We start from the raw sequence: 18,242 nt of genomic DNA, 5'->3' as shown, positions 1-18,242 counted from the left end.
ATCTGGGGGTGAGTGTGCAGCATAGAGCCACGGATTTAGCAGAGGGCAATATGGGTAGGGGGATACAGTCTCTCTGCCACCTCTATGAAGTTCTGGGGCTCCCTGCCACTGTCTGTGGCGGGCAGGGTGGCCCTGCTGAAAATGGTGGTTCTTACACACTTGCTGTACATTTTTGGGGCCCTCCCGATATGGATCCAGAGTGCGACTTTTCGGGACTTGAACTCACAAATAATAACGTTCTTATGGGGCACAGGCTGTAGGCAGGTAGACCTAACCACGATGCAATACAGAGAAGTGGGGAACCCAATATACCCTTGGAGGCTTGGGCAGACATATTGGTAATAAGTACAAGCTTGGGCAGATAAATTCATAATAAGTAAAAACATGCCTACAAGGGATTTTGTTCAAAGATTCTTACTCTGATGTGATATATAAGTAATTACTCTTGTGTTCAACCCCTAATTGGTCTTGAACCCATGAAGAATCAATATATATATAAGGCTATTTAAGACATACACATTTAATGAGTGAAAAGAAATTTTCAAAAGCACGAGAATATCTTTCTTTCAAAAAAGTACAAAATAGACTGTAAATGAAATTCGAAAGGGTACATTCAAATATAACCAAACACCCTAACAGAGGATGTACAAATCAACCTACAAGTCGAGGATGTCAACATCTATTCCAAATCAAAATAAGCAGGCAAGTAACAGGTCTGAAAACACAGAGAACAGTTACTTAAATACAACAAATGTTGGGGAAATTGATGAAAGAGTCGACGTTTCGGTCTGTTATGGCACAGATGTCCGTCAGATCATCTTCAGGACGTAAAGTCGCTGGTTTTAAAAAAAGTCCCCTGTATTAACATAATGCATAAAATTACATATACAAAAGTTGGATACACCATAACAAAATCATTCAAAGAAAAAAGAGAGATATCCCGTGCACAGAAGGAAAAGAGTAGTGGCCAAATTGTAGAGCCTACAGCGTATTTGTTTACCCTTAACCCAAAGGTATAGGTAAGATAGAGATGAATCGCATATTCGTGTGAGAATTAGTTTGGAAAAAATCCAATGTGGTTATGATGAATGTCACCAGAGAAACACAACAATGATTGATGGCATATGTCTGTAGCTTACTTTGACACAGTCCAATATTCAGTTAGGACCAACTGAATCTTGACTTAAAGGAATCCCCCAAGAGGGTTTCCTATTGGCATATTCACTGTGAAGAATAACCATGTATTAATAATCAGAATACGATGAGGAATTATTCCAAACACATAATCATAAAATATATGTTAAGTTAGTACAGAAATCAACCTAAAAGGTTGCTCATTTGATATACATCTGGTCGAATAAGTGAGACATAAATGTACAGGATAACGACGTCAAATTTGTCCTGATAGCTTAATATCTTCTGGAGTAATATGTGAAATTGAGAAGACAAAGGTGGTAGATATGTGCCAATATTCTAGTTTCTTCTATTGTCAATTCCATACATAAAATGTTGCGCAATACCTCCATTAGTATTAAATACATCTTATAGCGGCTCATTTGACCAAGGATCTTCATGCTCGATCTATATTACTCTTGGTGGGTTACCTATATGGTAGAGTTACTTAGGAATAGATAGAAAATTAAGTAGGCTTCAGTCAACGCTACTCGTAACAAAATTTCTTTTCACTCATTGAATGTGTACATTTAAAATACCCTTATTTATGTATTGATTCTTCAAGGGTTCAATACCAATTAGGGGTTGAACACAAGAGTAATTACTTATATATCCCTTCTAACCACGATGCAGCGCTCCACGGCTACGGGGGATTCGCGGTCCCTGACCCTGAGGCATATTACCACGTGGCACAGCTTCAGTGGCTTATGAGGTGGCTGGCGGCCAGTAGGAATTCGGGAGGGACGAAATATCTATTTGCTACAGAGACCCTGGACCTGGCGAGAATACTACTGAGACTAAAGCAGCGGACACTCAGGGACCCTGAGGAGACTAAAAGAATGACACAGTGTTGGGCTAGATGGTTGCATTGCGCACGATGTAGAATCCCCTACTCCCCAGACATACCGCTGGAAATGCTCAGGTACCTACTGCATGGGAGGAGCTGGGCGGTGCTAGAGGACTGGAGGGAAGCGGGTGCGACTCTAGTAGGAGACCTATTTCGGGACTCCCAGATGCTTCCATTTGAGGACTTCCGCGAGGTATTTGACCTTCCATAAGGCCACTTCCTGCTGCACAGGGGGTACCGTATCCATGGAGCCAAGGGCGCTAGACTGCTGTAGATACGTGGCTCTGTCGGCCGGTAGAATTAACGGTCTCTTGTATATAAGGGCGGTGAAGAATGACATCCAGAGACCCATGGAGCGATTACGGCTTCAGTGGGAGCGGGACCAGGGAGTCCCGATCACAAAAGAGAGTTGGAAAGTAACTGTGGAAAGACCCCTTAAGATATCCAGGAATGCATGGCTTAAGTTGATAAGCTATCATATTTTGCACAGGGCGTGCCACACACCTGTGCGAATCAAACAATATTTCCAGGCAGAAGAGGCCACCTGTCTCAGATGCAGGGAAAGGAAGGTGTATGTACTGCACATGTTCTGGCAATGTCCAGACCTCCGGGCTTTCTGGTGGAGGTAATAAACACGGTAGAAACTGCTATAGATAAAGAGATACCACACACACCAGGCCACTGCTTACTGAGCTGGTTCCCGCACACGGCCAAGATGAAAGGTACCGGGAGATTCCAGGACCTGGCTTATATATTAGCTAAGCGAGAAATCACCAGGAAGTGGTAGTCAACTAGGGGACCGAGAACAGAGACTTGGAAGAGAGAACTGGAGAAGTGGGCGGGCGCCGAAAGCAGAATACTGTTAAGGGAAGCAAGGCTGGGGATAGGAACACTGGAAACTGCAAGTGCTTGGGGAGGCTAGTAGATGACATATGGTGCTAAACTTGGACGAAACAGCAGCTACCCACACAGGCTCACCATCAACCGACAGGGAGGGTGGGCCGGTGGCCCAAATAGAAGAGGAAAGAAACGGACGAACCCAAATAAGAACACCAGACGAAAAAGTGGAAGTGCACATACACTGTTAGAGGCAACAAGCTGCCACTAAGCGACCCGTGTAGGGGGGATGGGGGAAGGGTACTGAACCACGTTAAAATAGAATAAAGATGACAAAGCTATAATGCGGAAATACACTTTTGTATTTTGAAAACATGACAATAACAACGTACAGAAGTAAAATGGCAATAAATTCTGTTAAAAAAAATAAAAAGAATGTCGTCTGCTTCCAGCTGATATTCCACCAAGACGAAAATGATATGGTGAAGAGCTCAATTCCATATGGTCTGAGCGAGGTGTGACAGCTGAGATGACTGTGTCCCTCGTTTTTGTAGGTAGTGCATGGCTGCAATATTGTCTGTCTGGACTAGGACAACCTTGTGTGATAGATGAGGAAGGAAAGCTTTCAGTGCTAGGAAGACTGCCTGAAGTTCCGAGCAGTTGATGTGAAGGGACTGTTGTTTGGCATCCTACATACCTTGTATTGTTAGGTCTTGTAGTTGCGTACCGCAGCCTATTTCTGATACATATGTAGTTAGAATGATATGAGGCACTGGGTCCAAGAAAGCCTGCCCCTTCAACAAATTGTTGGTATTCCACAATTCGAGAGAGCGTTAAGTGCAGCGGTGTATCAACACCAGATCTTGTAGATGACCTGTGCTTAAGACCACTGATGAGAGAGACACTGTTGCAGTGGGCACATGTGTAGTCTTGCGTATGGAACTATGGCAGTGCAAGACTGCATCATTCCCAGTAGATGCATGACAGTCCAAACTGTGAGAGTGTTATTTGCTGGAACTGAGGTAGGATTGTTTGAAAATGTTATACCTGAGCTGAGATTGAGATTAACTAACCCCAACCCCCAACTGTGTGCTGAGTGTTGTCCCAAGTATGGTTGAATCTGAAGAAGTTGAAGGTGAGATTTGGGGACATTGATGGTGAACTCCAAGATCTGGAGTAGGTCTACTGTCAACAAAGCGTTGTTGACATTGCTGATGGGTGCTGGCTTTGATGAGCCTGCCATCTAGGTATGGGAAAATATGAACGCTTTGTCATCTTAGGTGTATAGCCACTACTGCCAAGCACTTTTTGGAAACACAAGGTGTGTTAGTGACTCCAAATGGAAGAACTTTGACTTGGTAGTGTTTTCCTGCTAAGACAAACCTGAGGTATTTGCGATGAGTAGGGTGCTTGTGTGTGTGAAAGTCAGCACCCTTTAGGTCCAGTGTGGCCATAAAGTCGTCCTGTTGTAAAAAGGGTATGACATACTGTAGAGTGACCATGTGACAATGTTCTAAGAGGATGTAGTAATTGAGGGGTCCGAGATCCAAGATTGGTCCTAAGGACCCGTCCTTTTTTGGAATGAGAAAGTATAGCAAATACACTTCTGTGTCCTGTTGTTGTAGAGGGACTGGTTCTCTGGCCCCTTTGAGGAGAAATGCTTGCACATTTTTTTTTTTTTTTTTTTTTTTGCTGAGTTTTATATAGCGCGAACTAGACCCGAACCGAATCAGGTATCAGAGCGCTTTACATAGCACCAGTTACGTTACATGAGGACACACTTTCATTTTTTTAGGCACATCTTACTTGAGAAGTGTTAGGTGATCATGTGTTACCCTGTGAGTGTGAGAGGGGGGATGTTTGGTGATGTAGTAATGAGCTCTAGACAATAACCATGTTGGATAATGGCTAGTACCCATTGATCTATGGTGATGGATTCTCAGACTGGATGGAAAAACAAAGTCTTCCCCGAACAGGCGTTGTGATGTCTGTCTGACTTCTCCTGAAGAGAGTGGTGAGAAGAGGGGTAGCTACGTTTTAACTGCATTTCTTTGGGATTTGGACTATTCTGATGATTTAGAGTGGGATGAGGCTCTCTCTTGAGATTGGCCTCGAGACCAAGAACGCATATTCGACTTTTAACATAGACCGGGCTTCATATGCTTATTTACGATGCTCTGTGACACAGTGTTTGGCTTTGTAGTCCTGTAAGATCTTAGAATATATTTAAGAGCAAGTATTGCACGATTTTGAGTTATCTGAGAAGCCCTGACACAAGAGACAGACCTTGTGGGGTCAGTCACCGAAATCTGCTTACAGCAATACTTGGAGGATTTTAAACTCTCTAGTATTAGGGGAAGATATGTCCCTTGCACAAAATTTTAGAAAACAATTTCTGTAACATGTCCAAAGCAAGAATGCGAGCTTTGGATCCACGTCACAAGACACAGAAAGAAGGGAACTGACATGCGAAGGTGGCAGCTATATAGTAACCCTGGCATCATTTCACAGCCGGATGGTTCAGACACAGAGCTTCACGATGCGATCTACCAGTTTACGAGGGAAATAGTGGAGAAATAAATTCTGAATTAACTCTGGCGCTCAAGTGCATTTACAAGGTGTGGAACCTACAGTTACAAGTATCCATCAGAATTGAAATGCTGAATGGCCACAAAAGCCAGGTTAGTGACGAAAACTAAACTTAATTGTAATTCTGTTTGAGTCACCCGTTTTCATCCTCCACATCCAGTCATCCTGCGTTTGTGGCGTGAGTCAAGCATTTTGACTATGTGTCCACAGATTAGAGGTACATCCACTAACTACGTAAGATCCAACTGGTGACAATCATAACATTTGTGACTTCTTTTTAGCTTTGCTGGATTACGGATTAGATTTAATACATCCTGATTTAAGCAAATCACAAATGTACAATGCCTGATATTATGCCATATTATTGTACTTCTAACACCATTTTCCGATTGCTTTGTTTGAAAAACTGATTCTCCTTCGTTCATGTATTTATCTTCTAAGCTACGGCCTTCTGCATGTGTTGTTTATGCCCAAATTCTGATGCTTGCTTCTTTATTTAATGCCAATAAATATATTTAAATAAAATTACGAGTTCCATGATGGGGATGGCCATACTCTGGAATTTCATCAATATCGATAAACCTAAGAATAATAGGATAAAATGTAAATTTAATATAAATATAACAAATTATTTAAGGTGAATGTCTGCATTTAATAAATAGGCTGTATGCTTATGAAAATGCTATTTGGAGTAATAGCACTCCAATTGCAATTACATACATCACAAAAATGGTGTATACTGTGTAGAAGATATGCCCTGGAGAAACAAGAGGCCTAGCGCCTAGATGTCCCTGGGCATTCGAGCGCTATATAATTTCAAATTCAATTCAAAATGACACAGTAGATGGATTTTCTTATAATCTAAAACTTGACTGTTTCACACTGATGCTGAAACTCTAACAAATGCACCAATGGTACTTGATCTAAATCCTATGCATTAGATAGGCTGAAACCAAGAATATCCGAAAAAGTTGTTGGATGTTCGCTCTTTCAACTGTTTTGCATTGATATCTTTTCATGGTAAGTGCAACAACGAGGTGTGACTGTAAACAATCCTTTTCTCCTGCGTCATTTGCACTGTTCTGTGGATGCCCTAAAGGCATAGGCCTGAATGAAGGTAATATAGGATTTTGATAGGGAACATCCTGCCAACCACTTTCTTTTTGAGCCAGTCAGAAACAAAAAATATTTCAAAAAGTATTATTTTACATCTCCCCTTCTATATCTTTATTTGTATAACTTTTTTTTATTTTAAAAATGAGGGCCCGATTTATAATTTGGCGTAAAGGGTGTTCTGCCAAACTGAAGATATGCCGCCTCATTTACAGTCGGGCAGACCTTCAGAATGTCGACAGCGAAGAATGCACTGTCATCTCTGCTAATATACATCTCCGACGATCTGTCAGAGTAAGTGCACTTGGAGGATTGGCCATTTGTTTGCTCAACCTGTCCATCACCGTCAGGTAAAACTTCAGCCTTAAGACCAGTTAGCCTAAGCCAAGAGCTTCTTCTAGCACAAATCCTATGGCAGTAACCATGAGCGGCTACATCTGATGTGTCTGCTGTTGCACCGATTATTTTGTTTGAGAGAAAATAACCCACATCACCCGGCACCTTAAGGACCTCAACTGGCTCCAGGGAACCCACATCACCGAGCACCTGAAGGACCTCCACCGGCTCCCGGTCCAGAAGAGATGCCTTTTTAAGCTCCTGACCCACGCCTACACAGCCCTCCATGACCAAGGACCCGCCTACATGAACCACCACCTGCATTTCCACCAACCTCCTAGGAACCTCCACTCCGCACACCTCGCCCTCGCACAGAAACCTTGCATATCCCGCTGCTGCTCATGGATGTTCCTTCTCTCAGCTCGCCGTCAAAACCTGGAACACCCTCCGCACCGCACAATCGGTAACCCACTTCAGGAAGGAACTCAAGACCTCCCCCTTCAACTGATACCTGCAGCAAGCACGTGGTAGCCCCTCGGATAGAAAGCCAAGCACCATAAATACAACTTGATTGATTGATTGATTGAGACCTGCATGACCTCAATAAAGACCTCTTGAAAGTCTTGTTGTTCGCTTTCGGAGGTCTGTCAGTAAATCTTTGGAGAAAGTCCCAACGATATTTATCATACCTCCACAAGAGATGAGTAGAGCTGGCTGCATTCATAGTTGAAGTTGAAGCACCAGATATTTTTTTCCAAGCGAATCTATCTTCTTACTTTCCTTATCCAGCAGTACGGAAGAAAGATATTTTGTGTGACTTACTTGCTACGGGTACAGTTACTAAATCCGATGGCAGATCTAACCGAAGGAACAGAGGATCAAGAGGTCTGTATTTCTTCAAGAGCCTAGATGATGCAAATCTTATTGATGCAAGAAATAACTGTATAGGAGGTTCAAGAAGACCAGGAAGTAGAGGAAAGAGATGTCTTCTGATGTAATCTTTTAACAGATGACCGAGGTGGATGTAGTAGCAGTGGGCATTGCAATGTTCAACTTTGCTGCAACTCTTATTACTAAACATGGTAAGATCATCAACAGGTGACATCTGAGCTGGATGTGTGTTTGTCAGAATAGACATATAATCTCTGATGGAGGATCTCAAAGTAGTTGTCCTCCTACTAGGGCATGTATTGGCTCTTCTTGATATAGAGTGAGAAGATTATGATCTTTCTCTATATTTTCTCTAATATTTGGCGCTTGTCTCGTTTTTAGACCCGTGTGGTATAGAAGGCTAACGTGTACTTCTGTACCCTTGTGGGAGCAGAAGTAGGTTGTAATGGGAAATTCTAGAAGAAAGCATAGGAGATGATACAGAACCTGGTGAAACTGTAAATTCATTTTATATAGTTCGCTTCTTTTTTTAAACAAAAGTTAAATAAAATTTAGCCATTTTGGCCGTTTCATAGGCTGCAAACATATATGTAGGATATTATAGTACACAGTAAAATATACATATATATGTTTTAACAGTGCTCCAGAGGAACATGGTCGGGACTATTCAGGGCTTATGACTACTGAGGAGAATCCAGTTTAAGAGAAACATTGTTTGGGCCTCATCCGCAAGACAAACACAAATTAATGAGAAAAAAAGCTGCATTCATGCCATTATAATAAGAACATCTAAAGACACCAAATAAAATAAACATTGTAGTACATTAAAAATGCCTTACCCAGATGATCCCATGCTTTTACAAACAGCAAGAAGTGGTCTCTTCTCTGAAAAATTATCACACTTCTGGGGTCCTGTTGGTAAAAGAAAAGTATTAAACAAATAATGAAATGTACATTATTCATAAATTGGGTTAAACATATTACATTCACCACCATCGGTACTCCTGCACCAAGCTTCGTTAGAAGCAGAGTCCTACTTGCAGAAATACCCATTCGACAAAACACTGTAAATACAGTTTGACAAAACTCCAGCCTGCTAAACCCCAATAAGAATAAATGATGTTCTGCATGGCAGTGCCCATAGTACTTACGATTTGACACACTGCACAACTAATGCAAGAAACTGGGGATACAAATTTAAACCATCTAACATACATTTTAGCCAAGCACAGGTTTTTGTACAGTTGGCCAGCTTACTGGGAGATCTTTGTTGCATCTTCATATGATGTGAACTTCAAAGAAAAAGAGACCAAAAAGGGAATTTGAACATTATTTTTGTTCAATAAAGAAAACTGAGATAAAAGAAGACAGAGGAAAGTATGTATTAACATTTTTACTGACTGGAGGTTGAGAAATGTATATTTGAACATGTTACTCATGTAAGCTGTTTGTGTTCATTACAATAATAATCATTAAATCCGTGTAATTTAAATGCTCACCTAATGTGTTATAATGCATTCCTCCAACTACTGGAGTACCCAGTGTATCTGTTACTTCCTAACAGGTTTAATTTTAAAGTATGAGGAACTGGTCCATCCAGAGTACAGAATTCCATTATCCTAAAAAGGTGCTATTCCATTAACGTTATCCTGAGAACAACTTTATCACTGACACTCAACAGTCAAGTTGACACATACTACTGCCATGGGTGGCAGTTATGTGTCCCTTAAGTGTGTTTTGCTGTTATTAAAACTCTTATTGTTTAGGTCCTAAGAACAACAGAACTGCGAAAAATACACAGAAAATACATTTTAGAATTCAACGAGGTAAATAATTATCAATATTCTTAAGCAGGCTTAGGAATATCTTACATACAAAGCTCCCACTGCAAGCATTTATTGCTTCTAAATGCATCGACAAAGGGGCAGAAAGCGGAACGAAACACAGATGGCAATAATGAATAAGTCTTTCTATTAACTCTGCAAAGGTGAGTAATAAGTGTTGCAAAGATGAGATCAAACTGTAATTTTAAAGTTCAATAGTACAACATGGAACAGGTCAGGTTGAATATATAAATAGGTTTCATAAGTACTATAGTGACTATATCAAGTAGAAACTAAAGGTCTACACATTGAAACACCATATAGAAGCATCTCATCTTTATGTGACCATTCTCAATATATATACATACATATATGTGCTGCATTGTGGGTAATGCAGTTTTTCGACCTAAGCTGCAGTGGAGTTGAGAGAACACACGGGGGTCAGGTGTGCACACTTCTAAAGAAGGAGCGGCTGGACTGTTTAAAAGCACCCAAGCAGTCCGAACAGTATTTTCAACACTGGGCATTTGAGAAAGGAAGTTGTTACAACCGAAACGCGTCATGCTACACCAGTAAATAAAGCTGCCTACCTTGCTACGCTGTGTCCCTTCCATCCTTTCGGTAATGAGAAGATGTTTTTGGTGATTTTAAGCGTGTTTTGTCCTCAGCACGCAGGAGGGACCCTTCCGTGAAGTGTCTGCAGGAACAGAGGCATCAGTGGCAACACTTTTGAGACTTTCCGAGCAATCGGCAACTGCAGACCGCCACCCGAACCCACGAGGGAAGCACAACTGCTGTAAATGATAGTCCTGCATTGCAAGGAGAGGCATGGGCACTGTGCCGGTGCCTCCAGTTGCCCCCGAAGTGGGAAAGTGCGTCTGGAATTAGGGGCAAGCAAGGCAGTTTGTTCAACATTTAGGTTGCCTCCCGCACTTGACCGTTGTTCCGAATTGGCCTTCCAATTTTTGCGGAGAAGACAATCCAGGCCACTCACATTTCCCGCCCCAGTCTAACATTGTGCTGCATTGTGGGTAATGCAGTTTTTCGACCTAAGCTGATGTGGAGTTGAGAGAACACACGGGGGTCAGGTGTGCGCACTTCTAAAGGAGGAGGGGCTGGACTGGTTAAAAGCACCCAAGCAGTCCAAACAGTATTTTCAACACTGGGCATTTAAGAAAGAAAGATGTTACTTCCAAAACGCGTCATGCTACACCAGTGAATAAAGCAGCCTACCTTGCTCCGATGTGTCCCTTCCATCCTTTCGGTAATGAGAAGATGTTTTTGGTGATATATATATATATATATATATATATATACACACAAAGAGTAATACTCAAAAACTGCATTGAAAACATTTTTATAAAAGAATACCATTACTACAATATGAAAGTAAAAATCTAATGGAAGGAGGGAAAGTGAATGGAATGCGTGAATGGAAGTTTAGTACTTAATGCAGGAAGATTATAACCACATCTTCTGTGGTAAACAAAATCCAGAAAATACTAAAACTTTTCTTTGCACCAAAATCACAGGTTTCCAACAAGGTAAGATGAAACAACTCCTGCATTAACGTAAACGTTCCCATACCGATATTCCACTTGCGGCCGCATAATTTACTTTTTCTCCAGGCATGCACTCCGGACTCCCAAAATTATTTTATCCTTTTGTGTAACTTTAATTTTAAGTAGTACCTTTAAAACTAAGTAGCTTGCATCTCAGTTGAAGATCAGATTCATATATCATGAAAACAGGAACGAGAGGTGTACCCTCAAAGCATCCTTATCGGAGAACATATTTAATGCTGTAGTGAAGGCTTCAATGAAAGAGCCTGAAGTTAATTTACACTTCTATGCGACTACATTGAGGAAAATGGTTTAAGTCAGTAGGAAGAACGTAGAGGAGAGCATTAGCTCAGACTCTGATACACCTGAAAAAGTGAATAGATGTTGAACACAAAAAGTTGCAATTAATGATATCAAAGGAAAACATTTTTCAAACTTTTCAAAAAACGCACACCAATAGACAGTCGGAAGAAAGCCCCCCTGCTCTAGAGTACAGATAAATGTTTAAAATGCTTCCAAGTAGCATTTCACGAAACCCATTTTAAACGCACCCTGAGCTAATTAGAATGTACACTGAATGAATAACTGCCACTGAAGGGCTCAATTCTTTAGAGTGCACTAGTGAGAAAACCTACTGTCACTCCCAAAGTATGCCAACTTCTTGTAGCAACAACTTAATATCAACATTACTTATGCTGCTTTTAAATGCAAGGTTTAAGCTTTCAGCGTTGGTCTCTTAAACTCCAAGAAGTGAAGGATAATTCGACACAAATACTTTGGGTGGGAAAAAAAACTAGGTCAAAAGTTATCAGGAAGGAGATAAAATCGGCTCTAGAGCATGGACACAGCTAAATGAGACAGGACTAAGGCTAAGAATTATGTTACTAAAAAAGGGAAGGGGTGGGGTACCAAAGGACTTCCCCCATAAACTAGAAAAAATACAAAGAACGCCTGAAACCATAATGGGATTAAAACAAATTGATTAATCCCGTATTAATGCAAACATTTTCAAACAGGAACCTAAGTTATTTACCCCGTGTTCACTGTGCAGTGGATGCAGAACTCTTTCTCCCAGACACAATAGCTGATCCTCTCTGAGAGTATGTTTCCTAATAGAATATATGCGGAGGTCTACCAGGGACAGAAATGAAGTACTTTTCACCCAATCGGGGGCTAACTGAATGGACATGTCCAATGACACAAATCCAACATATTATTAGAGCAGTCAAGATAATGATCACACAAGAATGACTGATGTAGCACTTTGATTTTGTTTCATCCAATCTGCATGCACATCCTAAACAAATAATATAAATTACCAAATAAAATGTCACTGTTCCATCAAAGTAAATAAATCAAATAATTTGTTCTGAAATGTAAACTACACTCATGCCACATCTGCAGACTAACAAAAGAATTATTTCATACCTCATTATCAAAACTTAATGGAACACAACTGACACACTATAACAACCATCATCAAACTGCCTTGTCGGTGCACAACCAAACAATGAAAAACACATGAAAGCAAACAGATTAAATGGGATGACCCAAAGACTCCTTTATCTGTACTTATTCTTTTTGTAATTTCTGAATAACTGTTGACATGAGTTTTTCATAACACCAAAAGCTATCTGTAGCCGGACATAAAAAGAGAGGCATTAACAGTATACTTTGCAATCCTACAGATTTTTGGGGTAGTCTACCACTTCTGTGGCAGTCCTCACGTCTAAGAATATGTGACAAACGAATGATTATATTAATTCCAGATTGGGTTGTACTGTGTGGAACTGATGAAGGGAAATTTATAGAAGGTTATATACATTTGAAATCTGCCAGTGAGTAAAGTAACAACTGCCAGCCTTGCTTAAGACAAAGTGTGTGTCCTGCTGAAGCCCTTTAAGAAAATAGTGCTATGAGGCTGTAATTAAAACCTAGGGAGTTACAACACATGTGACAGGGGGTGGCCTCATGGGAGGGTACAAGAAGAGACAAGGCGGTACTACAGAGGGACTAATAAGCGTATTGACGAATGAAAAGCTACCATTTACAAATGACAGGGACAGGAGGATCTGGAGGAGGAGCTGTTTGGGTTCCGACCGGCTCATGGTACTGAGACGGCATTGGTGACCGTAATGGATGAGCTTCGGGGGCGGGCAGACAGGGGTCAGGCAGCAGTGTTGATTCTGCTGACCTGTCTGCCGCCTTCGATACGGTAAACCATAATATCCTTCTGAGCCGGCTGAGAGAGGTGGGAGTCACTTAGGTGGTTTCACTCTTTCCTCTCAGGGAGACAGCAGGCGGTCTCTCTTCCCCCTTACCAATCTGCCTCCACTCAGGTCCGACATTGGGTACCTCAGGGCTCAGCCATCAGCCCTATTCTTTTTAATGTCTACTTGAGACCCTTGCTGGCGATCATCAAGCGATTTAACATCAAGGTCCTCAATTACGCTGATGATACGCAACTTATTTTCTCCCTGGAGGGAGACCAGTCCATCTCAGTAGAAGGGTTTCAAGAATGTTTAGAAGACATGTCACAGTGGCTGAGGGAGAATTCATTACAGTTTAATATAGCCAAAACAGAGATGATGCATTTTGAGGTGCGCAGACACACAGCAGGGCCGCCCAGGAACCTGTGGCCCCCAGAGTTCTCCAATCCTGGTCAGCCGGTCAAGACAGTGCGCAACCTGGGGGTAACATTTGATTGCAACCTCTCTTTGGAGGCACATGTGGCGAAGGTGGTGAGCTGCTGCCTGGCTATTGTTCATTCACTGAGGAAGATTTTCCCTCTTTTACCCCATCAAGCCCGCGTCCTGATAGCACGCAGTACGATCCTTAGTCGGGGGGACTATTGTAATCCTTTGCTTCTTGAATCCCCCGCATTCCTCTTAGACAGGTTACAGCGGATGCAATCTGCCACGGCCAAACTGGTACTAGGTTGGCCGAGGAGGTCTTCTGCCTCTGGAGCACTGGCGGAGCTGCACTGGCTCCCCGTGAGACAAAGAATCAAATTTAAATCCCTATGCCTAGTGTTTAAGGCTCTACATGGGAAGGGTCCTGTCTCCTTTCAGAAAAAATTCGAATGGTACGTTCCCAACAGAATGCTTCGCTCCGCTGGGGGCAAGCTTATAAAAGTACCCCGCTTTAAAAAAGCTAGAGCAGGGGGTAGATCATTTGGGGTCGCTGCGGCCAGGTTGTGGAATACTCTACCTATTGCACTCAGACAACATGATGATCTTCTTGCTTTCAGAAAGAAATTAAAAACTTGGTTATTTCCTAAGAACTAGATCTGTTTTTCTTTCTATGCCTCCTCCCGTCGTTATGGTTGCCGTGTTACTAGCGCCAAGATGCCTGTTAGGTGATAGTGCGCTTTAGAAATCCCTCAAATAAATAATAAGTAATAAATAGGAGCCAATTTAAAAGATGGGTGAAAAGTGGGCAGCACTTTATGCCCATATCTTGAATATAGCATGTCTCAAAGAAACCGTGCAAGCACTACCTAGGCAAGACCTAAAAAGGGGTCCAGGCAGAGGTCTGAGTGAGGGGAGAGGGAAGAGAAACCTACCTTGGGACTGACTGCAGGAAGGAGAAAAGTAAGATCATGAACCTATCGCAAAATGGGAGCAAAAATCTGGATGCTGCCCATAGTTTGGAAGTGGCCAGTTCTTACATTCCTGCTTTCAATAAATTCTTACATTTTCGTTTTTATAATGTAAACTTAGACTCAAAATTCTAATCGTGCAAAGGGCTAATAACGCATACCTAACTCAAGATGTCACATGGTATGCAGCGACTTTTGCCCTTTATCCAGAAAGGGGCAGCACAGCAATGAGGAGAGATGGAGTCCAGGTGACTGACAAAAACATAGTGGGTAAAGAAACTTGTCCTACTGATGGAGCAAGCTTTTGCACGTTACGCGACTTGCTCGTACTCATGAACCTCGAATAACTATAACGAATTATCTCAACCTGTTTGTCTTACTAATTTCCCTTTTATTCTGACATTTGGGGTATCCGAGAGATGCTTGCTTATGTGTGTATTAACCTTAACAACGCTTGTCATTAAAAATGGCCGCTGCTTGGCGGGGTTTTCCTCTGCGCATGCGTTGGTCACAATCACGTGATGTGACGTACTCGCAGTTCTGGTGGGAATCTTTTGCACTTGCGCACTAGCATTAAGATGGCTGCTTTGTGTTCTCACATGCCGATGCTTGCGCTGCTGCTTTTGCGCTACTGGTTGTATGCCTCTAATACTAATGCTATAGTTATTATAAAGTAAGAGGTATAGAGTAGCTATTCACGGTATACAGTGTATGCATTTTTTCTTGTATTTCTAATTTGTTTTCGCCTACTTTTCATGTATTGTAATTCATGGGCCTGGGAGGGAAGAAAACCCCATCTTAGAAGTCCCTACTGCGCATGTCACCCTGGCAGAGGGAAGAAAACCTTGAACAGTGGAACTCCGCCAGCTGGCAGCCACAGCTAAGATGCTCCTGAGAGAGTGACCTGCGACCCAGCAAAAAGAAGCTGAACTGTACTGCAATAGCTACATTTGTATATATTTCATTGTATTCTGTAGAACTTCTCATGGGAACCCCAAATTCAATAGGCGGTCCCAGAATATGTAAATGGAGACTTGTAAAGGTGAAATGTGGTTGGTGTGTTGACCTATCCTACTTGGGGACCAATCGGAATTGGGGATTCTTACACTTGCCACATTTGGGGGGTGGTACACTGACCCGAAAACAGTATAACTAGCCTAGGTTTAGCTAGAGAAATTGTCCGACTTGTCCGAATAGCTGACCTGTCACTGACCCAACGCACTCAATAGGTGACTTGATACAGAGGGCTGCGGAGCACTCTGTCCGAAATTTCCATAGACTCAAGGGTTTTGTTAAAAAAACCTTAAGTGCTGGCGGAGCACTTTGCTGGGGAGATCGATAACCCAATCGGGGTTCTGACTGATAGCTGCAGAGAGGGTGGAGCGCAGGCGTTGCTTCCGAACTGCGGGTGCTGGTCGTGCCTTGGTGGTCCTGTCCTGATCCTAATCTGGGTTTTCCTGTCCTGTCGAGTCCCTTCCGTCCTTGCTGTTCTATCGGCGACTGTCCTTCCTTGGGATTCCTCCCGTCCTTAACTGACCCGTGGCCAGGGTTGGTTTTCACACCACTTTAGGTAAATATAGTGCTGAAAAGTCTACTCTGCACCTTCTATATTTTTCCTTCTTTTGCTTCAATAAAGTCATACTCGTGCATTTTGATTTCCATGCTTTTCGCATCTCTGAATGAACAAGTCATACATAAAATTGTCGTTATTCTAGCATGTTCCATTTTTCCCCATCCTTTAAGTTCATTTCCTTTTCAGGTCATGATATACTGATGTTCCTTGTTTTACCCATCTTTTAGTTGATTCAAGTAATTGCACCGGTTTATTAGTACGGTCTATTTGCACCTTACCTGTAGTTCCTCTTTATGGGGAAATATTTCATTGTGAAGTTCTAGTATGTTCTTTATTTTTCCCCGTCTTTTAGTCTCTCCTTACTAAGTCAAAATTCTGAAATTGCTGCCTAGCATGTTCCTTGTTCTTACCTTACTGTAGACTCATAAATGGTTGGCTTGATCTATTTCCTTTATGGATATGTGCTCTTTATGATTTTGGTTATCGACTGTTTGTTCATTGTGAACCTCATGCTTTCTGGTATTGAAGAATTTTAGATAAAGGTTTTCAAAACTTCTTGTGTTTGTGGTTATTATAAAAGTACAAATAGAATATATAAAGTATAAGTATTTTAGTGTCTGCCTTTCTTTTACAGCTAGCGCCCTGATCCATTATGATCAACACGTAACGGTGGATTGGTAAGTCGGGTACACTGGAAACAAGATAGGAAGGAACAAGGGATACTGGTAGTAGAGTGTATGATCACCCGATTAATGGATATGATAAATTGAAATATATGGGCCCGATAAGCATTGTGGGAAAAATTGTTGGTCGGGTGACCTGCGCGCTCTATCAGTATTTTTCTGGTAGACGAGCTATGGTTAGGGACTAGTTAAAGTTAGGTAGGACTAGTTAAGATAGGTAGGTTGGATGCTGCTAAAAAGATTATTTGCTGCTAAACTGTGAACATTTTATTGCTGCTAGATTGATCAATCACGTGAAATGTTTTTGCTTTAAAATTATGAAATGTTTTAAATTGGTTTTCTTGCTGCTATATTGATATATGTTTTAACAAAACTCGTTAGTAATTGTTACATGTTTGTCTGGAATCCCCGGGGAATTGAATAGCGAGTGGTGAGGAGAATCCACTTTGCTTTGAGGTCACTGGCTAGAGGAAAATTGGTGCAGGTTAGGCAGAACTGGAAGCACTGATTAGGGTTTTTTTGTATGTTTGAATGAAAGGTAGCAAAGAGTTCGCTGGCCAAACTTCTATGGTGATATAACCTAGTAAGGGACACACGGAAGGAGTAGCAGGTTCATCTAAGCTTGATTGTTAGCAAAGGAGTTCGCTAGTGAAACTTTAGACTTAGTATATATCCCGGAGAGAAGTGGATGAGTCGAAGGAGTAATAGGTTCTCTAATGCTTGAGTGAAGGGTAGGCAGAAGAGACCTATCCGTAGTGTATGAAAAGTAAACGAAAAAGGTTTACTTGCAGTGAAACAACTCTTTCTTTCTAGACACTCGAGTACAGTGGCGAATGTTTTTACGTTGTATATTAAATAACGCACTTGCACTTTAAGAAAGAAATAAGGTTTCCGTTACCTTGTGAAGGAGGGAGTCAGTTGCGGAGCTGCTCTGACGTCACTCTGTGCCGCGCTGGGATTGGTAAAGACAGCGGGTGTGTAGCGGAGCTAGTATTGTAGAGGAGGGGTGAGCGCCGAAGCGTGGGAACTTGTCTCGCGAAAAGGCCGCGCACCCATTGGTCAGAAAATTTTGCGACCACTGTGTTGATTGGTTGTAGAAAATTAAAAGATGCAATTGGATTGGAAGTGATTTGTAAACAAGTCGCTTGCGGGAAAGTATATGTGACATATAAGTAACCCGGAGACTAGACCTGATCCAAAATATTTAGGGTTTG

The 18,242-nt window shown here is 41.8% G+C and overlaps 1 protein-coding gene across 3 annotated transcripts in view; it reads right to left on the bottom strand.

Annotated features, from left to right (window-relative positions):
• The window catches only part of BCAS3 (BCAS3 microtubule associated cell migration factor), a 4,343,716-nt gene that overhangs the window by 3,863,540 nt on the left and 461,934 nt on the right, over positions 1-18,242 (bottom strand). For all 3 annotated transcript variants that reach the window (XM_078679810.1, XM_078679809.1, XM_078679811.1), the window contains exon 7: positions 8,626-8,698. In XM_078679810.1, the coding sequence (XP_078535936.1) occupies positions 8,626-8,698 (73 nt within the window). The remainder of the gene's footprint in view (positions 1-8,625; positions 8,699-18,242) is intronic.

This window comes from Lissotriton helveticus, chromosome 3_1 (genome assembly GCF_964261635.1).
Source record: "Lissotriton helveticus chromosome 3_1, aLisHel1.1, whole genome shotgun sequence".
NCBI lineage: Eukaryota > Metazoa > Chordata > Amphibia > Caudata > Salamandridae > Lissotriton > Lissotriton helveticus.
Note: the sequence above shows the minus strand (reverse complement) of the source record. Positions and strands in the feature narration are given on the sequence as shown.